Source organism: Typopeltis vanoorti, chromosome 12, assembly GCF_054136105.1.
Source record: "Typopeltis vanoorti isolate ZY-2024b chromosome 12, IOZ_Tvanoo_1.0, whole genome shotgun sequence".
In the NCBI taxonomy this organism is placed as follows: domain Eukaryota; kingdom Metazoa; phylum Arthropoda; class Arachnida; order Uropygi; family Thelyphonidae; genus Typopeltis; species Typopeltis vanoorti.
This window is the reverse complement of record NC_143560.1, coordinates 130343555-130370842: the sequence shown is the minus strand read 5'-3', so window position 1 is coordinate 130370842 and position 27288 is coordinate 130343555. Positions and strand designations below refer to the sequence as shown.

At 36.2% G+C, this 27288-nt stretch overlaps 1 protein-coding gene across 1 annotated transcript in view; it reads right to left on the bottom strand.

The window, feature by feature from the left end:
• The window catches only part of LOC150101228 (apical endosomal glycoprotein-like), a 174706-nt gene extending 149056 nt beyond the window's left edge, over positions 1–25650 (bottom strand). Inside the window, exons 1-2 of the mRNA XM_090402191.1 lie at positions 25593–25650; positions 6016–6293 (exon numbers count right to left, since the gene is read on the bottom strand). Coding sequence (XP_090258317.1) covers positions 6016–6293; positions 25593–25650 — 336 coding nt within the window. The remainder of the gene's footprint in view (positions 1–6015; positions 6294–25592) is intronic.
• Positions 25651–27288: the final 1638 nt, after the last annotated feature.

Here is a 27288-nt window from a genome sequence, read left to right as displayed (position 1 = left end):
CTTACCAACTATCTTGCGAAGATTTTACAACACATTCACGTCTCGGATACTTATATTAAAAACTCAAAACATTTTATAGATAAAATAAAAAACATCCCTATTTTTGAAGAGGATATACTAGCATGCCTGGACATCACATCTCTCTTTACTAACATTCCAGTGGTTGAAGTCATCAACATCTTAGACAAACTGTTCCCAAGAAACATCACTACTTTGTTCAATCACTGTTTAACTTCTAACTATTTCATTTGGCAAGAAACGATCTACAAACAACTCACTGGATTAGCTATGGGTAGCCCCCTCTCACCTCCTTATGCTGACTTATTCATGGAAGATCTAGAGAAAAAAATCTTAACCCAGATCTTTCCAAAACCGAAAATTTGGTACAGATATGTAGATGACATCTTTATCATTTGGGATCATACAAAAGAAGAACTAATGAATTACCTCAACCAAATCAATAGTTTCCACAATACCATCAAATTCACATTAGAAATGGAAAAAGATTAAAAACTGCCATTCCTTGACATTTTAATAAAGAAACAATCCAATAATAGTATCAACCTATCTGTATACAGAAAACCTACAAACACTGGACGTTACCTCCATTTCAACTCAGCTCATCACATAACTCAGAAACTTAGCATTATCCATAGTCTCAAGAAAAGAGCTATACAGTATACGACAGACAAGGATGACCTACTAACGGAATTAACCACAATATCCAGAGAACTTTCTTTAAATGGTTACCCTAAAAGACTCTATAACAAGATTCTATTTACTGATATACCACATCGACAACGTGATGACGTCCAATACATCAGTACAATTACAATTCCTTTTGTCAACAACCTTTCCAAAAAATTAGCTAACCTTTTAAAACCATACAAGATCAGAGTGGCATTCAAACCAATCAATACTATTCGGAAATATTTAAGATCACCGAAAGATCCTCGCCCATTCTACAAATACTCTGGAGTATATAATATTCCTTGCTCGTGTGGTATTAGTTACGTAGGTCAGACATCTAGAAGCTTCGAAACGAGAAAGAAAGAACACACAGGATATGTCAGAAATAACAGACAAGACATTTCAGGCCTTTCATGCCACTTTGCCTCTACTAACCATCACATTGAGTGGGATAAGAGCCTTATGCCATACATAGAAGATAACTACCATTCAAGAACCTTTAAAGAAGCAGCTACAGTCGTCCGTAAAACCTGAAAACCTAAACAAGAATCAAGGTCTAATTTTACCAGAAATTTGGAAAACTTTTATCAGATCATTAAATATCAAAGAAATGAACTTTCATAACAATTACGTCATGAGTCATCACGAATAAATCACGTTAACGAGACACGCACATTGTCACGCACAATACCAATTTTTGTATGATTTAGAACCATCGGTTATAACCTAGTCTGTAACCTTCATTTTGTGCTTACTGATTTGTATTCCCTGAGGATGCCAATAGAAACAGATTGCGAAACATGTAGGAGGATAAAAATAAAGCTACTTGATAAAGATTTTATAAAAAAGTGTAATAGTGTTATGAATAATTGTCAAGAAAAAATCCAATATAATAATGGAAAATGTTGGAAACTGATTGAATTATTCGCCGAATTTGACAGAATATTACAAAAACATGTAAAACGCATAAAAAACAATGAAATTCACGTTCATTATTTAGGGAAATGTATGCAAAGTGAAATCATTAATATATTGAGTAATGAAATTTAAAAAAAAAAATTGTATCTAAAATAACGAATGCTAAGTATTTTTCAATAATTGTTGATTGCACCACCGATATTTCGCGGCAGGATGTTTCTATAAAAGAAAAAAATGAAGACACCCAAGACATTATACAAATAGAGGAAAGATTTCTAGATTTTATTAAAATTAATAATACGACAGGAAGTGGTATGGCTGAAGTAATTTTAAAATTATTAGAAGAAAAAAACTTAAATATTCAAAATATCCGTGGGCAGGGATATGACAACGACTCAAATATGAAGGGGAAGAATGCAGGGGTGCAAGCACTTTTAAGGAACAAAAATCCTAGAGCATTTTTTGTTCCATGTTGTGCGCATTCCTTGAAGTTGGAATTGAGCGTTGCAGCAAGCTGCAATGTGGATACGGTTTTATTTTTTGACATTATTCAGTCAATCTATAATTTCTTTTCTTCATCGAGTCATCGATGGGAAGTTCTAAACCACATCCAAAATTTTACTTTAAAGCCTTTATGCACGACGAGATGGGAAAGTCGCGTTGAAGTTATAAAAACAATACGAAATCAAGCAAAAGAAATACATGAAGCTTTAATTTTCATCACAGAAGATGATAGCTTAATTGGGCAACAAGGCATAAAACAAAATTGGAAGCTAGTTCGTTAGCAAAAAAGTTAATTCTTTCAAGTTTATATTTGGCACATTTGTTTGGTATGACATTCCAACTGAAGTCTAGCAAACAATTGCAAAATCTCTCTTGCAATATTATGGAAGCCTTGAAATCATTAGATGTCACGAAAAAAATTCTTGACGTCATACAAAAGCGAAAATAATTTTTTGAAAGTTAAGCACCAAGCCCATAACTTTGCTCTAAATATCGGGTTGAATGCTGATTTCCCAACTAACGACAGCACACGAACTCGACATGTAAAACCTCAATTCGATGATGAATGTCCTGAGGAATCAATTACTAATTTTGAGCGACAGTTTCAAATTAATTTTTTTTATGTAATTCTTGATTCAGCAATAGCATCAATTACTGAGAGATTCGAACAGCTAAATAAATATGAATCAATTTTTGGGTTTCTGTTTAACGTTGGTAACTTAAAATTTGATAATGATACAGAAAAAAAAAAGCTTGTTTCGACTTAGAAACTGTTCTGTCTGATGGTGATCAAAAAGATATTTCAGCAACGGATTTATTAGATGGATTAAAGATATTGTCTCGGATGATATCAAATAATTATTCTCCCAAAGAAGTACTAAATTATATTTGTGCAAATAACTGCATAAATCTTTCTCCTAATTCGTACACATCACTACGAATTCTTTTAACAATCCCAACTACAGTTGCAAGTGCAGTTTTTCTAAATTAAGATTTATTAAAAATTATCTGGAGGTCCACAATGTCCCAAGAGAGATTAGATGGCTTAGCCACTTTATCTGTTGAAAGTGACATAGCCGAAACATTAGATCTAGAAGAAGTAGTAAAGTCTTTCGCCGAAATTAAGGCTAGAAAGGTTTCTTATTTTAAATAATTAAAACTGTTAATTCTTGATTTAGATTTTTTCATATTTGTTTTGTCATATTTAACGTGATTTATGTAATATTTATAAATTGTGTTAAAATTATGTACTCATAAAAAAAAATCAGCTAACGCCTTTTTATTCCCGTATACGGGGAGTAGGCGAGGCCATTTAGCCCTATCTAACTTTTGGAGACTGAGTGGGCAGTTCAATCTCCACTGGTACCAATCAGAGATAGATGGCCCAAGGCTATCACTAATTAAGCGGTACGCAGTGAAGAGAGACGGCTCAAATGTGCCGCCATCTCGTGCTCCCTAACCCTAACACAATATATTTAATGTCTGAAAATAATGTGGGTTCTACGGTCGATTTTTTTTTTAGTTTACAGGACGAAAAACCCGGGATTCCGGGAGAAAAAACCCGCTTTCCCGTGCCAGAGATCGACTAACTCGGGAACCGGTCGAAAAAAGGCTTAGAAAAATTTCCTCTAGTCGTAGACTAGACTCGAAACGAAGTCTTCCTTCGTGCGGCCAAGCGCCGTAGTATGCAAACGCCACATCCACTGAGCTACACAGGCTCTCAATTATGTACTCATTATATAATAAACAAAAATATTTTATTTATTAGTATTATTTATTTATTTATTCACTATATGTAATTTTTATATATACATATACAATTTCGACCAAAGGGCGGGAAAAAAAAATCTTGCCCACACTCACAAATTTGCCCGGGCTGGCTCTATCTGGAACGCTTCTTCATTAGCGCTTTCGACAATAAAAAAAAAAGAAGAAGAAGAAGAAACGTGTTACGTGAAATTACACGAGTTTTCACTCAATCAACACATAATTAGATTAATTGCTCACAATGTTCAACGTGGGTTTAAGTGTACATCAAAAACCAACAGAAATAAATTTCCAAAGCCGGGAGTCACGTGGTACTTCCCCCCCCCCCCCCCAAACTTAGCAAATTGAAAATTATTATATTTACCATCAAGAGCGAATGCTGGTCTTGAAATTCACGCTTGCTCTTGTTATCATTCAGGCAGTGAGAGGTGGGATTGAAGTCTGAGTAGCGGAATAATGAATTACTGACCATTTAAAACTATATATTTAGAAATGTGTGTACATTTAATCATACAAATACAACATTTATTTTACAAATGATATTCTATCTTTTTCAATTTAGCTACTTGAATACAAATTCTACCCTACGATTCTTCTTTATGAACTTTGATTAGTAGCTTTGATTAGACAAGCAAGTATCAGCCTTCGATACACAACGCAAAGCTCAATTATTGCCGCGCAAGCTTAAGACGTCTTTTGCCTACAAAAATAAAAGCCTAAATGGAATGCTTATAAATGCATGCATTTATTGACAAATAAATAGTACTTCTTTCTCAAGTAATGAGCTTGCGCAGCAAGCATGGAGAATTCGCCCCTGTTTACCATTAATAGTTGGGAAGTATTAATAATTACCGTATTACTAATTTTCTTATTTATATGGACATATAAAAGAGCTTTGCAACTTAAATAAAAAAAAAACTTTTAAAAATATTCAGAAAGTAAGCAATTAAAGTATTTTCGGCATTTAAAGAAATGTACGATGAATCAGAAAATTTTGGACAGTTTAGCAGCGAGTTGGACAACATTTTTATTGAGACATTTGCTTTTATTTATTTACTTTTCTTAAAACTATTGACTGAGGAACAATTTGTTCAAAGATTTGAGCAAAATGGAAATTTCATTCAATTTCTTGGATATACTCATCCAAATGTGGGCGAGTTGGGTTTACCTAACGAACTTCAATTACCCGAATTCCAGTGTAGTTCAATATGAAAAAAAAAAAAAAAAAATTTAAAAAAATGAATTTAAGAAGACTGGAGAGTGAACAGAACGAGTGAAGATGAAAATTTAATGAGGATGAAGAAATACTCAATCTCTGGAGAAGTCCATCAAATCCCCTCACTTACATCGGGAAAAAAAAGAAGTCTTCGTGTGAGACTATTTACAAATATGGATGATTTGCTTTCTAAAAGAAGAAATAGATTAACCGTTGAAATTCGGAAACAGTTTGCATTACATTAAGCGTGGCAAAATGCAAACCAAAACAAATTAGCTTCGGAAAGGGAGCAACAACAGCAAAAAAGCATTACGTCATTTTAAGTTTATGAATTCACTTGTACTTGAAAAGTATAAATGTGGTGTTCATTGTGTCCATATTAATATTACACATGCACGTTATTCTCTAAATATGTTGTCAATATTTTGTGTACCGTTTATGCTGTGCAATTGTTCCACTTCTAGGAACCCGGATGAGCTCATGCTCTTCGGTTATACATAGGATGGCACTGATTTACAATTTTATCATTTGAAAGAAAATTTAAATGAATGAGATGTAACGTAATGATATGCAACTGAAAATGTAATGTAATGATCACTCAATAAATGAAAACATAAACAGGCTCAAAAAATATTATCCGACCTCCATGGAGTCAAAACTCATCGCTGCAGGTCCCGAGTTACACACACAGTTTATCACACCGCACCTTAAATTATTGAAAATACCATATATTAAACATATATTTTCATGCAAGGTTGTATAAAAATCACATAAAATGTCTCATGCAACATTTTTTAAAAATGAATTATTTAAAATTGAGATTATCAAGAGAGAGAGAGAAAATTGTTTGCTCTCTCTCTCTCTCTCTCTCTCTCACACACACACAATGTTTTGCAAGGTTGAAATTAAACAGAACCTACCTGATTCTGAGGAAGAGTGAAATTCACGTTAACCTGCAGCCGATGCCATTTGTCGCTTTGTGATCCAATTCGCCTCCATATCTCAGTCGACTCTGCACTCGAGTTCGTCTCTCCGGAGTTATGCGAGATGATTAAATTTCCAACGTGCGCTCCAAACATGTGGTAATAGAGAGAAAAGCAGAATGACCGCTGCCCACTGAGCGGCACCCAAGGAGAATAAAGACTCGCTTTCGCATCCGAAGTATTTTTCTCAAGAGAATTGATGTAGATATAAAATCCTGTGAAATGGAAAGAAAAAAAAAAGTAAATACTTCACGGGGTCGCACCTCGTTTCTAGATAAACGAGTTTGCAAACTTATGCTCTTAATGAAGGAGGTAAATCAACGCGAATTAACTGGATTCAAAGTATTAAAAAATACAAGCTAAACCTCCAGACCTTCTCCACAACGTTACGGAACGTCGAGATATTATAACCGCGACTGAAACCGCATACACAACATGAGAAACAAGCAGCTGCTCATTGCGAAATTATCCAACACACACACACACACACACACACACACACACACACACACACACACACACACACACACACACACAGAGAAAATTATGAGGGGAAGGAATCCAGTCAGAACTCTGTTTACGAGGCGGGTGCCATTCCGACGATACCGCAGGAAGTCGGAAACATAACAACACACAAAATCTTATACCCCTCCCCCCAGCCTTATCCGCAGGGAATACGTTCCAAGACCCACAGTGGATAACTGAAACCGGAGATAGTACCCCCTATATACAGTATATTAGGTGTTTTCCAATACTTACCTGCCTATGGTAAAGTTTAATTAGGCACAGTAAGAGATTAACAACAATAACCAATAATAAAACAGAACGATTACACTGCGATAAAAGTCATCGGAATGGAATCTCAGCGATCTTTTTTTTTTATATATATGAATTTGAGAACTTTCACCTTTTCACGTTTCACTCAAGAAAATCAAACCGTAGAACCCACATTATTTCAGACATTAAATATATTGTGTTAGGGTTAGGGAGCACGAGATGGCGGCACATTTGAGCCGTCTCTCTTCACTGCGTACCGCTTAATTAGTGATAGCCTTGGGCCATCTGTCTCTGATTGGTACCAGTGGAGATTGAACTGCCCACTCAGTCTCCAAAAGTTAGATAGGGCTAAATGGCCTCGCCTACTCCCCGTATAAGGGAATAAAAAGGCGTTAGATGATGATGATTGATTGATTTTGGATGTTCCAGTTGAGCGCAATGGTACATATGGACATGCCACCAATGTGACGACCCTCAATGACACCCCATCTCGAAGTCACTGAGATTATGTCGTGTTGTCATAACACATACCGCTACGATGAAATACTGCTTCCTACTCTCGTTACACAGGTTTTTATGTTATTAACAAACCTGGAATGTTCCATAACTTCAAATAACAGGGGTGTCCGGACAATTATCGGTAGATAGTGTATTTAGTATACGGGATGATGGTACGTATCGTAGCGCACACGAATCTTCAACAGCAGCAGCAGCAGAACAAACACAAAACGGTACAAATTAACTTTTGAAGAGGTTCCACAACGGATCCCATCTGCCTCAGAGGAAAATGCCGATTAAAAATCGCATATTTAAGTTGATTGAAAACCAATAAGTTGCTATGAAACGGATGGCCGCAGCGTAAGAAAATATTCGAGTTCCGGCATAAGAGATCTTTGTGTGAAGCGATTCGCAACGGCCTGACAGTCACAACAGCAACTCGATGCAAAGAACAAAACAAGCAACCTGGAGAAAATTCCGCAAATGGCGAATTGCAAAAGTGGGAACTCTCCAAGTTAACAGAAAGCAGTTCGCTGACGATTTTGAACATTCCTCCTTGACGGCATTACGTGATAATGCGACAGCACTAGCACAGAAAAGAACAGGCAACCACCTGATAGACAACTCCCTACCTTCGTCGACACACACTCGCACACAAAAGCAACATATTTCCATCGGCTCCAGCGACGGCCAAGCTGTAATGGATAAGACACGTGGAATGTGAAACGATTACGTGGTAAGAATTGTCATCCAATCACTATCGTATATTAAAAAAAAAAAAGAGCTATCCAAGTAGAAACAATTTAAGATCGTGATCAGAATACCGTTACTTTCAATAAATTATGCCATATTTCAAAACATCTCTCTCTTGCTATTTTCCTAAAGGAAGAATAATGCCAAAGGTTTTTTTTTTTATTTTATGCGATACACAAAACAGTACAGCACAGCACAACACACACAAGACGATCTGCCACCTGAAAGAACGAATTGCAGTAAATAAACTGAAAATGCACTCGATTATTGTGCCTTATAGGTTTCTGTCCAATGTGTCGTCATTGAGTTGAAGTGAAACGAGGTCGTTATTGTCGTTTATATGTGCGACTTCCTGAGTGTGGAATCCTGGGTAATGGTTAACATATGGAATTCTGAAAAGTGAGTTTCACAGTAGTGATATATATATTTTTTAACTCATTATTTTACGTATTTTTTCCAAACACGAATAATTATTTACTCTTATTTCAACCGAATATTAGGTTTGGTACTAACATTTTAAACTTAATTCCTTTGTAACAACTTCCAAAGATTATACTTTAGACTTCCGTATTTTTGTTTTGCTTTAGTAAGTGTAGACTGAAAGGAAATGAGACAAACAAGGATTGTAGTGCGACAGATTGCATTAAGACTTGGTCATTTGCACCAGTAAATTTTTTTCCGCATTCGTACCCAAACAGAAATTAAGACTTTAAACTTAACAAGTGTCTGAAAGAAGAGTTACCATATTTCTTGAAAACAATATGCGACATCAATGTCGATATTCACACCCATATTGTTATCATCATTTGGATCACACAATGCAGGCTTTTGATATAAAAAAAAATTATATATAATTTTTTTTTCTCAATCTGATTGGTTGTTTTTCTTTATTTTACTTTAAATCTTGCAGTAGTATTTTTTTATAACTGAAACCTCAGCATTGAGATTGTGTATTTCAACAACTGATTTTTCAGAAGTTGAGAAATGGAATTAACAAATTCTGAGGATGCATCACATCTGGCCACTGAAGTTCAAAATCCCAACTTCATTTTATTTATGAAAACTGCTCTGTAGCTTTGAGCCTGCTTTCCACATTTCTTAATAAGATATTTCTCATAAAAATTCAAAACATTCTTTTCAAAATCTACTTTTTATGTCTCCTTCGTTTACGTATAGAAACTGCTTTTTGCACTCGTAATTTTTATTTTCGCATTCATCACTGAACAGCAATTATGACTTTGAACCTTAGCAAGTGTCTCAAAGTAGGGTCAACTCTTGAAATATTTCTTGAAAACAATATACATCATCAATGTCGTCCATAAAAAAATTGGAAAGAAAAATAAAATGTTTATTTTAAAATAGATATTTATGATCACGGCAAACAAGAAATTCAACAGCTTTTCAAAGTTTTGACATTCGCAAACATATTGTTTTCATCATTTGGAATACCACAACCCGAAAATTCACATCACTTGATGTAGGCTTTTGATATGCCGTTATATTTTTTTCTCAATCCGACCGGTTGTTTTTCTCTATTTTACTTTAAAAATTCAAAATATGCTTTTCAAAATATCTCATTTGTTGACTTACAGAAACTGCTTTTGCTTGCAAAACTGTGGGAATTAACTTGTTGTCCCTTCTGGCTATTAATTTTACCTTCGATTCCTTGTTCTTCAAAGCTAATTCTGAAGCTCATATTTTAATTTTTACAAAATGTCATATTTTTCTTTAGCATTAGTAAGTTTAAAGAAAATGAGATAAACAAGGTTTGGACTCTGCGTTAGCGATTTCTTTTGATCAACTTCTTTTGCCAGCACAAGTAAATAGTTATTTATTGTTATTTCAAATGAATATTAGCTCTGTAGTATGCTTTGTTAATTTCTATGTTACAAAGCTCTAAACATTTAATACTTTAGCCTGTAGTGTTATGTTTAAGTGAGAGTAAAAGTTAACGATGTCTAATTATGACTCATATCCTCCCTTTTGATGTTTATGTGCGGTCCTTCTGTGATGCTAATATGACGGCAACATTATAACTGAAGTGATCAGTTCTGGTTTTCGAGTATATGGGCGTGTTTACAGATAACTCAAACAATGTTAATAGTCAAACAATTGTCTAATGAGATGAGTGACCTCTCCATTTGCAGATATCTGTAGTGATGTCACCCAAACTGATGACCTCTGATTATCAGTTAGAGGTAAGTGACATCACCTCAAAGTGGTAAGTTTGAGGTAAGTGATATCAGATATCTGCAAAACGGAGAGGACACTGATCTCCCTTGACTGAGTGGACATCTTCTAGAGGGAGGGGGGGTATTGAGACATCTTCTGGAGTGGAGGGGTGAGGGGGTCACTGTCAGTAAGACTGCCATTACCCTCTTGACTAAACTGTCACCCTCTGCCACTTAACGCTATACTTTTTCCCTCCCAACAATTTCGGACATATGAGTGACAGAACTAGTCACTTGCACTTACATCAGAAACGCTGTTTGAACAAGTAATATTAGTAACTCTCGATGGTGTTTTCAAAATAAAGAGAAGGTACATTTTCTTTTCTTTTCACAGAGTTGTACATGATAAAAGTTTAAAATCATGTGACTGACAGGCAAAACTCATTTGAAAACTTTACGGCCCTGCTATTCTACAAGAAGGACAAAAAAGACAGAGCCAGAAAATAACGTAATTGTAGAATTTTTAATGGATAAAATACAAAACGAATAAAATAGTGACAATTTTGTTACTATATTAGATGTATCCAACAGATTAGAATAGGAAAAAACCGAAAGAAATTTGCGAGTTTGCAGACAAATCTTGTGAAATTTCTTGCCACAAACTAATCAGGGACATTTTTGAAAATCCACTGAGTGAATTATTAGTCTTATTTGTTCATGCCTACCTTCAAATATTTCAAGAAACTGTGTCAACTTCTTGGAAAAAAAATTCAGCTTCAGTAGTAGCTTGAAAGCACAAGGAATTCTATTTTAAATTAATAGCCAGAATTTTTAACATGAAAAGTATAGTATCAAACCTAATCTTCAGTTGAAACAATAACAATAATAAATATTTACTTTATTTGTGTTGGAAAAAATACTTAACATAATAAGGATAAATAATATAGAAAACCATTCGAGCCACAGAGATAAGCTTTGTCCTGATGTATGATGTCACAAAGCAAGATAAAATCACATCAAATTCACTAGCATGTGAAAACATGTCCACGAGTCATCTGCACAAATGTTACATTTTGAAGAAATGGACAGTGCTATAAGGAATAACACTGTAGTGTGTTTTCAGTTTACCGAAATTCGTACACACACACACACATTGCAGCTATCATATTTTGTCCTGCTGTTGTTTTGTTTCTGGTAAAATAAAATAATGGATGAACCCCAAAAGCCTTTGAAATTTTCTTCAGGAAAATAGCACAAGACAAAACAATCCACACATAGCTCTAAAAGGATGGAAACCGATTATTATTTTAGAAGATACATATGTTGTTATGGTTATCGAGAAGCATATGGAAGAGGTTGCACTGCCAGTGCAGTGATATCCTTCGATACTTGCAAAATAGAGTCGAGTACAAATTGGACATTGTAGACTATTATATTACCAAATGCCAAAATGGTGAACTAATGATAGAGGAAATGGGAAATGGTATAAGTAAACTTTTCTCTATTACCTGTGAAGAAGCTGAATGATTTTAACCAAAAATGTATGACATTGATAATCATTTACTAATTTAGAAACTGAATTGCCACCTATTCATATCATGGGAAGAATTATTGCAAACCATTTAAATTCATTGATGATTAAATTAGACCTTCAAGACTTTATTCAGATTGATAAAGATTCTTTATTTTGGGATATTTACGAAGACTGCTTCTGAATATCTGGTGACAAAAGAATATGAGGAATCGATAAACAGGCATTTTGTCATTTCCAGACTAACAGTGTTTCAAATGTATGCAACTGTGCTTCCTATGGTGTCCGATATTAAGACTCTTTTAAATGACCAGTTATTTTGATGTAATGTAATGAAGAAACAGTGAGTAACGAACATTTTATTTATTGAACTCATTGAAAAATGTTAAGAGTGAACTAAATCTTGTAAAATATTTCTAGTTAATTACATTTTTGAAGTTTCTCTGTGGATATACTTGTAAATAATATTTCAGCAAAAAAATGCATTTGTAAACTTAAATGAACAAAAATGTGTGTTGTTGGTGTGTTTTACACAGTGGAAGTTTTACTCAGTTATTCTGTTTAGAAGTTAATACATAAATCCATAACTTTATACCTTAATGCAATTCTGTTGTTTAATTATTGTACAAAAAGTTCACATTTCTTTAGGAAAAGTAATGAACTTTTAAGATCTAGAATATGACATCTACCTGAAGACCATATGTGCAAAAATCAGTGACAAAGAAACTTTTAAGTTTCTTTGTCACTGATTGCTCACGTATTATAACACAGTGACGGCTGAACTGGATAAGGGTAATGGGTTTACGGTGATTCTACTGGACCTTGCCAAGGCCTTTGACAGGATTCCACATGGAATTCTAATCAGTAAATTGCAGCATATGGGAATGGACATAGGGTTGGTGAGATGGATAGGAGGGTGGTTGACGGAGAGATATCAGAGAGTGGTTTACTCGGGAGTAGAGTCCACAAGATGGCCTGTGACTAGTGGTGTGCCACAAGGATCTGTTCTTGGACCACTGCTGTTTAATTTGTTCATAAATGATATAGGAAATGATCTGAGAGGAACAGTACATTTGTTTGCGGATGATGCGAAGTTGGGTAGGGCAATAGTGAATGCAGATGACGTCAAAATTTTGCAGGATGATTTGGATAGATTGGAGGTCTGGGCTAAGGAGAATGGATGTCAGTTTAATGTGGTAAAATGTAAGGTTATGCATTTTGGGATGAAAAGATTAGCGGCAGTTTACTGCATTGGTGGAACCCTGCTCCAGGAAATTGATGAGGCATGAGATTTAGGAGTGTTGGTGGATAAGGAATTGAAATTTAGGGGACACATTGCAAAAGTGACCAAAATAGCTCATCAAATCACTTGGTTGCTGAAGAATACGTTGACAAGCAGAGACAAGCAGGTTATTGTTCCTCTCTATCGAGCCTTGATAAGACCCCATCTAGACTACTGTGCTCAGATTTGGTCACCTAGGTTTCTTCTTGATGGGGAGGAGGTGGAGAGGATCCAGAGGTGAGTGACCAAGATGATAGCAGGTCTGTGGAATGAACCGTATGAGAACAGGTTGAGGATTTGTGGGTTGCAAAAATTGATTGATAGGCGGAGGAGGGGAGATATGATTGAGACATTCAAATTACTAAAGGGTTTCTATAAAATTAATTCAGAAGATATTTTTGAGAACAGGGCTGGTTGTGGGAGGACTAGGGGACATCCATGGAAACTGGGCAAAAGTGTGGTTAGTAAAGGTGTTAGAGCTGGGTTCTTTACTTTTAGAGTAGTGAATGAGTGGAATGCGCTCCCTGAGTCTGTAGTGGATGCTGTGACAGTGAATGAGTTTAAGGCGAGGTATGATAGATACTGTATGAATGTCAGATAGTTGTGATGAATATGATTTGGGGCCTCCCTCGATGAGTCTAATGACTCCCTGGAGTTGTCCGTAATAATAGTAATAGTAATATTGTTTTTCAAGAAATATGTTGACCCTACTTTGAGACACTTGCTAAGGTTCAAAGTCATAATTGCTGTTCAGTGATGAATGCGAAAATAAAAATTACGAGTGCAAAAAGCAGTTTCTATACGTAAACGAAGGAGACATAAAAAGTAGATTTTGAAAAGAATGTTTTGAATTTTTATGAGAAATATTTTATTAAGAAATGTGGGAAAGCAGGCTCAAAGCTACAGAGCAGTTTTCATAAATAAAATGAAGTTGGAATTTTGAACTTCAGTGGCCAGATGTGATGCATCCTCAGAATTTGTTAATTCCATATCTCGACTTCTGAAAAATCAGTTGTTGAAATACACAAACTCAATGCTGAGGTTTCAGTTATAAAAAATACTACAGCAAGATTTAAAGTAAAATAAAGAAAAACAACCAATCAGATTGAAAAAAAAAGAAGAATAGAAGCATATCAAAACCCCACATTGTCTGATGCAAATTTTTGGGTTGCGGTATTCCAAATGATGAAAATAAAATGGATGTGAATGTCAAAACATTGAAAATGTTTTGACATTCACATCTATTTATTTTCATTTATTTGAAGGTAAACATTTTATTGTTCTTTATATATTTTTTTATGCTCGACATTGATGTTGCATATTGTGTTCAAGAAATATGGTATCTCTATTTTCAGACATTTGTTAAGTTTAAAGTCTTAATTTCTGTTTGAGTATGAATGCAAAACAAAATTTACTGCAAATGACCAAGTCTAAGTGCAACCTGTCACACTACAATCCTTGTTTGTCTCATTTCCTTTCAGTCTACACTTACTAAAGCAAAACAAAAATACAGAAGTCTAAAGTATAACCTTTGGAAGTTGTTACAAAGGAATTAAGTTTAAAATTTTAGTACCAAACCTAATATTCAGTTCAAATAAGAATAAATAATTATTCGTGTTTGGAAATAATACGTAAAATAATGAGTTAAAAAATATATATATCACTACTGTGAAACTCGCTTTTCAGAATTCCATATGTTAACCATTACCCAGGATTCCACACTCAGGAAGTCACACATATAAACGACAATAACGACCTCGTTTCACTTCAACTCAATGACGACACATTGGACAGAAACCTATAAGGAACAATAATCGAGTGCATTTTTAATTTATTTACTGCAATTCGTTCTTTCAGGTTGCAGATCGTCTTGTGTGTGTTGTGTGGTACTGTTTTGTGTATCCCATAAAATAAAAAAAAAACCTTTGGCATTATTCTTCCTTTAGGAAAATAGCAAAAATAGGTATTTATTCTGCTCAGAATTTGTAATAAACAAAACATTTAATTAGAAAAGTAATGAAGTTTTTAAGATCTTAAACGAACATGACATAGAAGCAGTAAAACTGAGATTCCAGTAATTAATTATTTTAGAAAATGTGAATAGGAAAGAAAAAAGTGTGTGTGTATTTGATTTGGGTGAGGAGGAAACCGCTGATATCCCTAATTATTTTATAAAATGTCTTCTGGTGTATTGACAAATATTTTCCCATAGTTCCACAATCGCCAAACACCCCAGCACTTGACCAAGTATCCTCCCAGAATTCCAATCTCTAATCATTACCCATAATGCCACACGCTAACAAAAAAAGGTTCATCTCATGTCAATGACAAAGACATTCCAGAATTCCACTCTCTATCCATTACCCACAAGTCCACACTCGAACCATACACACAACGTGAAGTCACTTCTCTAATTCTTATCTTATCTGCAACTCAATCTTGTCAGAATTCCATACGCGAACAATTACCCACAATTTCACACGCCACCTAAAACATCGCATTGTGTGTTTTGGTTCACGTCAGTGACAACAACAGAATGTGATATCACTGACACTTTCCCCATTTGGAATGTCCCCCAGGGAAATTCCAAACATTCCATACTCATGATGTCACGAATCCTTATCTTGATCTTGTTCAGAATGCCTCTCCTACTACAACAGGTATACAATAGAATAACAACGAAGTGGCATGTTTAGTGGAATTTGCATGCCAGAATGCCTATGATACCAAATCTTTCTCTTGGATACACTGTTAAAAATAAAATATTCATAAAAACCTTTTATCGATGCTAAGAAAAAAAATGTGAACACTGGAATGCAGTTTGTGTATCAGAAAAATTTCTGGCCATTCCGTTTTCGAAGTCCATCTGTTCATGTCCCTTGCCCATTTCGATGTTAAATCAGATCAGCAAATCTTCAAAGAAATAGTTATCCACACACACTTCCAGTATCCTGTATGCTGGCTTACACTGTGATGCAGGTGCCACCTGGTGTGAGTGTTGAAAGTACTTGCGATAGTTTCTACTTTCAAGCATATGAACCTTTTGATTTCTTTTTCCAGATCGTGACTTTTCTTCCCATATTTGCAAACAAACTTGATGGAGTGACAATATTAGGAATTAATATATCTTGAAAGATGCATAATCGTAATGGATTCCACACCGTCCAACAAAATATTATGCCCACCAGCCTACAAGTTCATATGCCCCCCCCCCCCCACCTCGCTTTCTGCCAGAACATGACTTTTGAATGTTACAGAAAGTATGCTCTACAATGTCGTGAAGATTTCTTCCTTTAGATCTGCAAGTCTTGGGGATGGAGGATTCATCGATCTCTCAATCCACATAATCCTAGAAAAATTTTGCGAATTTAAATTCTGATGCTGTGGTAAGACAGAGTTGTAGGTTGTAATGGGCTTTGGCAAATGGTATCATTAACTGGAATGGCACATATTCCTATGGAACTCACCTGTGCCATCTGGGAAGACGGACGCAATAAAATGGGTATACCTGAGCTGACAAATTTATATGCTGTATCGGATTAAACCAAAAGATAATGATGCTGGAACAAGATGGAATGTCATGAGGACTGAAGACTCAACCGGTTAAACATTCCATCACTTCGTTTTCTTCTGAAATAGGGAAGACGGTGAAAAGTCAACTTCTAGAACAATCTCAAACTTGGCGTCAGTAGAACTCAAGATAGGCAACGTCAGCATGAGAAATTTCAACAGGAAAGTAGTGGAAATTGCAGACGTCATTATTCGTGTTATCCAAAGAAAGAACGAAATTAACGGGCGAGGTTCCATCGTATTTAGCAATAAATAAACATAACGATAAACTACCTCAATGGCATGCAGCTTCATGTAGGCTGATTGGCAGATATCAAAATGAGAATTGGACAGCGACACTTATTTGTGCTTACAATCCAATAAACAAATTCTACTAGAAGTGGAGGAAATTTTCGAGGTACTAAAGAAGGAAAAGTTGGTCGTTGCTGGAGATCGGAACAACAGAGTAGGAAATGATTATGAGGCATACAGAAATGTTTTGGGAAAATTTGGGAAAAAGAGAAATGCTAATAATAATAATAACTGCTGGATTTCTGCTCAGGACATGGACTAGTTATTACTAACATATTCCAACATAAGGATATCAACAAATTTTTCGGGAGAAGACATGAAATAAGAAAGTCTCGTGGACTATGTTGTTGTTATGGACAATGATATTTTCCCATCTGTTCAGAACACAAGAGTGTACTGAGGATTTGAATTGGAAGTGATTACCATTTACTTTTGAGCTGGGTAAAATTGAATTTCAGACTGAAAAACAAATATGTAATAGTTTAAAAATAAACAGGAGTTGAGCAGCTTTCAAAGGTGAACTGCTTACTCAAATAGAGAAATATTATTGGAGAAAAAAAAAAATGGAGTCTGAAAACAAACGTATGTAGTGAAATTGTAACGAGAGAAAAAAAATCGGAACTCTTTGCTGGACTCGGGATGTTAAAGAGGCAGTCAAGGAAAAGAAAAGTGGCAAGAACATAGAAAACAAATATCAGGAAGGTGGCAAAATATTCTGGAGGCTGTTGAAGAAGCTTAGAAATGGAGGAATTCGAGATGATAAAAAAAAGCATGAAAATTGAAGATATCCTAAATGTTTAGAGGAATCATGCTGAAAGAAAACAAGCAGTGACAGCGGTAGAAAATACTCAAGAGGACTGAAGTCAGAAGTCAATATTAATACTCGAAATAGAAAAGCCATTAAAACCAAAAATGTGAAACGGCAGCTGGAATAGATGCTGTTTCAACCCGAAATGCTTAAATATGACGGTATAAACGTTTTCCAGTGGCTGCACCGCGTGATTTAGAAGGCATGACCACAGTGTCGAATGACAAATTAGAATAAAGCTCCCACACTTTGATCTGTGAAAAAAGGGAAATTAACTGAACACGAGAATTGCAGAGGAATTTCTCTACCGGGTGTTCCCGGTAAGATTTATGGAAGCATCCTTGAAAAAAGGCTGAGAAGAACTGTGGAAGAGCAACCTGAGTTCAGGACAAATAAGAGTTGTCAGGGTCAAATTTCCACTTTAAGACAAATAAATTAAAATTGATTGGATAGAACAAGGATCTTTAAGTGGCGTAGATCTGGGAAAAGGCAAAGTTCCAAGAGAAAAGTTTTTAAAATGCTACGATTGCATTTTCGTGTAATATCAGGAAGGTGGCATAGGATGTAATAAACCACTAACTGCGTTAGTGGTTTATTACATCGGCGATGCAATTGCTCCTGTGGGTTTGCTTTGTGTTATTCTTATGTTTTGTTCACTATTGTTGTCTATTTTTTTAAAAACAAACTAGATAACAATAATAAACAAGAAAATACAGGTAACCCTCGTATAACGCGATACTTATACAACGCGGTTCCGATAAAAACACTCTACAAATTGCAGTAACCCTTTATCTTTTCATGTTTTCCACCGCGCGACTTAAAAATCAAATTTTATCTTCGTTAAATTTGTGTCTGCCTGTATCCCGCATGTAATTATAAGTAGCGAATTTACATTAAGGGGAAATACCCTTCAGCACGCATGTACCTCAATTGTTTACCGTATAAAACGTTTATTGTTGGAAATAGTCCTCGTTTCTGCCAGGAAAGTGCATTAAAAATCACAAGTGTGTTCATCTTAAGCTGAGCACTTTATTTTCTGGTGAGTTACATACAATATGTAATGCTTGCTTTTTTGTGTAAAAAAATATTTTTCTAGTAATGGCCACAAACTGCAACGAAAGGGAAAAACCAACATTGAAAACAAAATTAATTTCTCGAAGAAAAGTATTCAAAATCTTGGATTGGTTGAAAAATGGAGAAAAACCAGAAGTTTTTGCAGGGACTTTGAATTTAAATGAATCAACAATTCGAACAATCAAACAAAATGAACATAAAATCCGCGAAAGTGTTTATTGCTGGGTCAACGATAAGTGCAAAGCGTGTTGCTCGCACACGCGATATTCTAATGGAAAAATGGAGAAATCTCTAATGATTTCGATAGAAGATTGCATCTCAAAAGAAAATTCCTATGGAAGGAAATCTTATTAAACAAAAAACTCTCAACGTTTATAAACATTTATAGTGCAAATCAGGTGTTCAATGCGGATGAATCCGCGTTATATTGGAAAAAAAGTGCAAAAACGAACCTATCTTTCGAAAAATGAAAGATCAGCTCCTGGATTCAAAGTTTCTAAAGATAGAATTATTCTACTGTTTCGTAGTAATGCATCGGGTGATTAAATGACAAAACCAGTGTTTATTAACCAATCCTCAAATCCTCGTGCTGTGAAAGATTAAAATATGCACTATTTTATTTTGCCTCAAACATTTATGTGCAACGAAGTTTAAGTACAATTTGTAATTTTTATAATTTTACACTCTGTATTTGTTTCATACTTTATGTTTTATTAACCTACATGAATTACCTGAATTAAATAAAAATATTTTTTTTAGTTGGATATGTCATTGTTGTTTATATAATTAAAAAAAAACGATTTCAGAATATAACCCTACTTCTATGTGATCTGAGACTCGCATAGCGCGATTTATATAACGCTGCATTTCTGCGGAACCTAACATCCGCGTTATACCAGGGTTACCTGTACATGCTATTTTTGTTATGTACACACATACTTTTTTCGCCGATTAATTATATTTGAAATTTCCAAGTTGACTGGCTGTCGTGTTGAATGTGAAATAAAATTAGCTTACCAATAATAATATTGCATTTTGAACTGGTGCGTGTGACAACGGAGCAGGTCGACATTGAGCTTTAAACTTCTGATAGTTCTAAATTAAAATGCCAAACTCACTCTAATATTAATCCAGTGATAAACATAATCAGAAATCTCCTTTGTCTTTATTGTTCACACCGTATGTAGATTACAGTAAGACATACTGAAGTCGAGTCGTCACCATCAGCAACCTTTTCGGAATAATATATTTAAATAAGGGGATCGTTTTACAGTTTCGCTACAAGTAAAATAAGAAAACCAAAGCGTACCTTTTCCTGATAATGTGCCTTGTGGTCCTGTACTGTCGAATTGGGAAAGATTTGAAAATTTCCAGTTTATCCCTTGGGCATCTTCTGTCCACTTGCAGAAAGTTAAGTCATCGAACGAACAGTTCAGCTCGTTTGAGATTCCTTGAAAATGTAAAGCAGAAGATCAGCAAGGAGGCAAAAAGACAAGCAACTGTGCTCTGGAAATAATCGATTAATCAGGTTTAACTGAAAATGAATTGCTTTAAATGGCTGAATGAAACAGAAGGCCAACCCTAAGTACTCTTTAAGTGCGCAACTTAAAAGCAAAATGGTCTCTTAAATTTTTTCCAGCGAAAGTACATCACTGAAGCCTAAAACCAAACTAGAAAATAATCCTAACAAAGATATTTTTTAAAAAGATAAAATGTCATAAACAGTAAAGCAATTCCAAGACCAAATTTCTCTCCACGGCTTTCACGTGCTATAAAAAAAAATAACGCTAATATCAATAAAGCTGATAAAGGGAATAAATACTATTGTAATAATTAACACAGCCGATTACCATAATAAAATTCTGGACATCGTTAATGACACTAACACTTACAAAGACATCCCTGAAGATCCTATTCTAAACATTAGGATCTGAAAAGACAAAACGAAAAAATACACTCCTATTAAAAAATCTCCCCGTACGAAACATTTCTCCATTATTTTAGGACAAATTACGACACACAAGCGGGGATGCCCCATGATTCAATACAAACATATATTAACCATTAAAAATTTATGATTAAAAAAAAAAAGACTGATAAACTCTTTCAATCTATAAAACCATTAATTCTTTCGCCCAATTATGTTCTTTCTCTCTCTTCTTTATGTACCAATGGTCGATGTGTCCAAAACCCTGGACATCGTACAAAAGCAGGAACACCCAAAAATTATCTTCATCATACGACATCCTCTAGCTAATCAAAGTAATAATTTTACAAATTTCTTTAAACCAAATGGCCACTTTTACGAACAGATTTTTCTTGCCATTTGCCAAAATATTCCCGTCTGATCGCTGATTTTTTTCTTACGCCAGATGGAAACACCACGGTTTCCATTTCCTCTACTCGCTAAGTTAGATACATGGATGATGCGCTATGTGTCGGTAACATGCACGCAATTTACAGACAAAAATACGCTACAGCCAATAGCTTAATAACGGTTTCATGAGATGGCACCGTAGCTCCCCATAAGAGGCCTCACCAGGTCGTTGTACCATCAAAATCTAATCTACCATTTCTGGTTTTTGGAGAATGTCTACACAAGGATCACCGCATCCCATCGAATGCTTATCTATGGTAGAGTCTCTACTGACGTGGCCTTTTATCGGGGCCCTTCGGTGGATGCATTACCCTGAAATATGAGCGGTTCTTACTGGCGGCTTGGGAGGTTGACTGGTTTTTGCCTGCCATGAGGTGGAACTGAGGCTTCTGCAGGTTGTGTCCGGCAGAACCGCCGCTGAGTTTAATGGAGTTTAGTGGGTTATAAGATCCATCGGATTACTCATTGACGTTAGAGTGATCTAGTTTTTGGAAACACCCCTTTACTTTGGGCTCGCTTTCTTCCTGGAGAGTGGAGTGGTTCTGCTCGGTGGAGGGTAATTGTCTGTTACTGAGTGGAACTACCGCCGAGTTTCCTGTTCGGGAGGGATCAGTTTTGTAGTGATCTTTTGGAATCACTCAGTGAGATTTAGAGTGGATCGCTAAGTGTTTTTGAAGAGGTACTTCCGCACTTTAACAGTACCTCAATAACCGGTCTGGGTAGCGGCACTTTTCTTAATGCATAACATCAGTGGAGCTTTTACCGCCCCTCTCAATACACACCAAAAATACTACAAAAAGTCAACACGACGTAGGGAAAGAAATTAAAACACTCTGTTTGTTTATTTTAGTTGTAAGTATAGTTGTTGAAAACTAATTATTAATTAAATAATAAAATTACTAAGTTAACATAAATAGAATAATCATTAAAAAATAAAATTGTCTCACGTGAAAAGTGCCTCCCGGGGCGTACTTCCCCCCCCCCCTAGCTATGTCACTGCATAATATTACACAGAGCGGAAGGGATGTGTGCTTTGTATTATGGGATGCTAAGGCGGTTAACGTGAATTCATTAGCTTCTATGTCCAAGTACAGTGGTATCTCGCTAATCCGAACCTCTTTAGTTCGAATCCTCCAGTAATTCGAATTGCGGTTTGAAAAAAAAAAGTTTTATTTATTACACATTATTATTTTGTATAACATTATTTTTATTTAATAATTATTATTTTAACTATTATTATTTATTTTATTATTATTACAGTACAGTATTTTTTTCATACTGTTGATTGTACGATTATACTGGAGGCCTATTTTGATGTATTGTGTGTTCACGTTTGCTGTTTTATACTGTGCAGTACGCACTGTATTGTTGGCATGAATCACAAATATACACAAAAAGGGGAAATTCAGAACGTGCATAATTTGGTTAAAAATATAAATCCAGATGTTGAAATTTCACAAACAGGTGTTACAGAATGGATTACAAGTAGAACCGAAAGTGAATTGGAAATCAAATCAGATGCTGAAATTTTAAATATGACGTTACAGAATGAATTAGAAGACGATGGTGAACTCGAAGAAAAAAAAGTAAAACATTAAGAGGCGCTGACAGTTTTAATGTGGGTAGAATGTGCTAAGCAGAATGATACGCCATTCCACAAATTTTTTTTGCTAATGCAGCTCCGAGAAGAAGCATTCGAAAAAAAAGTTTAGCTTCCAAGAAGCAAAAAAAAAAAAAAAAAAAAAAAAAAAAAAAAAAAAAAAAAAAAAAAAAAAATCAGTGACTTTTTTTACAAAGAAATAAAATTTTTTTTTTGTTATATTGTGAAACTTTTTTTTTTTGTGTACAAGAAAGTGATATTTTTTACGCAAATTAAGTTACGTACTGAAGCATGCATTTTATTAAATCAGAATCTTCAACAATACAGGTGCATACAAATTAAATTTTTTACTAAAATAAACTTGTGTCCTGTATTATTTTTTTGTTTTACATTACAGTACAGTGGCTTTTTTTTTTATCAGTTAATTTATTTACAGAATTAAATTGATGTACCATTAGAATTCGATTATTTTTGTCTTGGGGGAAAATTCGCTAATCCGAACGAGCACGGGTTTTATTAGTTCGGATTAGCGAGATACCACCGTATAGTCTAGTCTAGTCGCGAACGCCTTCCTCGAACAAACTTTCCTTTCGATTCGAGAAAATATTAAACAAGAATAATCATTTCTTGTCGTAAGTTTAATTCAAGGCAATTAATAGAGCTAATAATAATAAAATAAATAAGCAAATATTCAGGCGAAGTAATTGTACTGTTACGATTTCTTCGAAAGCCTGTGCAATACGACTGTTTAAATTGTTTGTGGGCTCACAGGAAGCAAAATTTAAGCTGCGGTGGAAAGTGATTGAAGTTTGTAGTTCATGTGCGACCCGGATTGGATTTCTCGAATGGCAAGAATTTAGGAATCAGTGAAAAGCTTGATGACAGGAAAAACAGAACGAAGCATTTTTAGTTTTCCTATGAACTGACATCGATAACCTGCGATAATTTCCGGGCTGGACCTCGGGAACCAACCCATGTAGCTCCTGACACAACGTCGTTCAATTCATTCTCCATGGCCGCAATAATCGCTTCTTCTCCTTCGGCACTGGCGCCTTCAGATTGCAGCCGCAACGTCTACCGTTGCGTTGGTTAGAAAGACCTCAATAACGAACGACTGCTCATAAAACTCTGACAGCACAGCCTTTGTCGCTTTAGCAGTGCTTTCTGTTTTACTAATTGCGTAATTAGCGCCTTTTTGTCAGCGGGATTGGGTTTCCATCCACCAAAGACAGAAAAGGTTGCATTCATTAAAAGTCAGAGTGGTAGAATGGTTTCAGCAACTTTCTACCACTGGTTCTTTGTTGCTTGTCATCTTGTTTCTTGAGTACTGTCATGGTGATGATCAACTATTCCAGGAGCATGTCTCTTGCTCCTGCATATAAAGCTATGGCTCTAAGAGAGAAGAAGACGGGAAAGATGAAGCGAATGTTCTGTCATGAAGGGGGGGGGGGTATGGGAACAGTTCTGTTCCTAACAGAATTTTCCTAAGGAATTTACAGTTGCTTGGAAGAAGAGTCTCTCCAGTTTTGGGGGACGGCTTTCCTAAAGTAGATTCTGGCCAATCTCTGAGACTAGGCAATGGCGTGGTTTTCATAATTAGATATTATTAATGCTAATATGATTATTTTCTGTATGTTTTTTTATGTTATGGGCAAGGGGTAAATATGGTTAGTTGTTTGGGAAGACCGAGGCCTCTGCTTTCATTCCCATTGGTTAACAGGTGAATGAACGCGTGTGTTTCGGAAGAAACATTTCTTCGTGCGAAAGAGATATTCGAAGGAAACGTTTCCTGAGAGTACGGTAGGAGCCCTAATTGGGATATCTTATTAGTATACATTGCTAAGTGTGGGTGTTATGGGAAGGCAGAGTTAGTACACGTCGCTAATTGCATCGCATTTCGTCGAACTGAAAGTGTTATTGCCAGGCGTTTATTTCATTCTTTTCCGTTGCAAGTTTGGATTCTTTCCGCTTATCGAATTGCAGGGTGCCTCGCGCTTCGGACCAGGTGCTTTTATGCCCTGAACTATCGCTTCGTTAAGTTCGTCATTTTATTTTGAACGGTCGTTAAAGTTCTAAGACTTTGATCTCTCTCGTCTCTTGCTTGTAAACTTCATTTTATTATGATATCCCGTTTTCTTTTATAGGGGTTTTTATTCATATCCAACATGTGAATTTTTGCTATAAGTCCGCGGAGATGGGTGACTAAGCGGAGAAGGCGAGATCATCTGGCTGCCGTGCGCTACAGATCAAATACGGAAATTTTTGAAGCTACTTCAGGCCTCTGGTAAGCTGGGTGTTGAATTTCGTCTTCCACAAAACATCCATACTCGCTCTGAGATTCGAACCACAGCCGAGAGAAGGAGCGAAATCAAATTTGTTTTTCGTTCCACGTCTCTCGCGTTCATGGCTTCCTCCTTTAGAATTCGAGACAAACTTGGTAAACGAAAGTTTTCCCGAAGTACTTGTTTTCGAAGTCGCAGCTCTTTTCTGCTCAAATATTCAATGAATGCGGTGAGAAACGCTGCTCACTTTTCTAGTAAAACACTCGATGACTGCAAACTACCCCTGAAAAGTTTCGAAGAAAGAATACGAAGATTCCCTTACTGGCGCAATGAATAACCAATTTTGTCTCGGCTAAAATACGGACGTTACAGCGAAATCGTTTCTGTTCCAGGACTCGGTGGGTTACATCTCGTTGGGGGCGTCACGAGCGAACTCCTGCGACACAAATATCGATGAATCGAATAAAACAGAACGTGAAAGCGATAACGAAATTAATTACCTTGAGCTGCTACTCCAACGGCGAGGAGCAAAACTTGAGCCACAAGTTTCCCCTCCATCTTTCCTTCTGAAGGAAAGACGACAAAAGTAAGCTGCAGAGACGCACTAAACCAAACCGATCATTAATCGCTTGGGAGGTATCCGGTAATAAGCGTCGCTAATCCGTCACACGGTAACGCACTCGTGCGATTGCCAACTTTTAAAAGGCTTCTGAGAGCTATCTAATCGCGGCGCTTCTGATTCCGAACAAAAGGCGATAACGAGCCCATTGTGTTTCCACACGCGTTACCTCCCCACACCAAAGATCATCTGCGATACGACGCCGATAATAAAATTTCGCCATGCACGCAAACGTTTTCCTAACAGAAACGTTCCGCTGCGATGAAAGGTTTTATCTGAGGGGTGGACGACAACGGAGCACGAGCGCTATCAATCGAAAGACCGTTCTAGAAATTCGGCAAATCGAAGCAAGTTAGCTGAGAAATAGCACGAGCTTTCTGCATCGTTTGTAACAAAAGATCCTCCGGGAAACCGTTTCCGTCAAAACACGACGCCAACACCTCGTGGAAGTTGAAACTGACCTCGGCTTAAAGCTCGAAATTTTACTGGAGATTCTTCAAGGCCCAACAACTACATTACCGACGGACTACATGACGGACTTCGGACAGGGAGAGCGGGGGGGGGGGAATATAAAAGCAATATCTACATACACGTAATTTTTATTTGTTTATCATTAGATGTGGCGTACCTGTATTACTTTCTTGCTCTCCCGAAAGCAACCACCACGCACGAAGCGACATCAGGTGCACCCTTTTGAAGATGCTCTTTTACACTCAGAAATCACGGTTACTTTATTATAATTTTATTTTGACAGTAATTTTCACTTCGGAATATTACAGGCACATACAGAATTGAGAAATAGAAAATTTCGCCGTTCACTTGCTCGCAGTTCTGCTTTAAGCCTCTTCCAGGACGGGACTCGAGTTTCCAGTGAGATCGACTCGAATCGAATGCCATTCAGCAGAAATCGTAAATGAAACACGAACGATAAAGAATCCATTAATACACAAATCCTCTCATTTGCTGTTGTTTGTGTTCGTAAGTGAGGTCAAAGTAAGTACGGCTGGGAGATAAAAAGTATGTCATGTCATGTGCACGTATTCTTCCCCCAAACCAGCTTGACGAATAGGTGCACATAACATGACAAAAAAGCCATCGGTCAAGCTGCCGGAAAGCGCGACTCACTCGTAGGAAGGAGGCAGTTATATCACACTTCTTTTTTACATTTGATTTAGGCTTTTTTTTTTTTTTCAGGCATTCGTTAGGAACTTACTTTTCATCCACTTGTCATTATTATTAGTATTGGTGGTGGTGGAGTCGTCGTCTGTCTTAAGATGGCCAAGACTCGCATAAATGAGCAAAGTTTAAGTTAGAATTCGGGATTAAGCCATTCGTGGCGTTCGGAATGTGGAGATTGAAAGCAGCACTTTGAGTGAGAGAGCAGGAATTGCAAGGATCAGTCTACTTGGTGTCTGCGTAGTTGCGAAATACCAAAAGGTCGAGAAAGATTTTGAAGACGTACCATTAGGGTAGCGGTGTGTGGCAAGATTTGATTTGGACTGGGTGTGGGAGAGGACGCATTAGCAACATGATGAAGGAGTTATCAGACGAAGAACTGTGGAAGAATATTTGCAGTG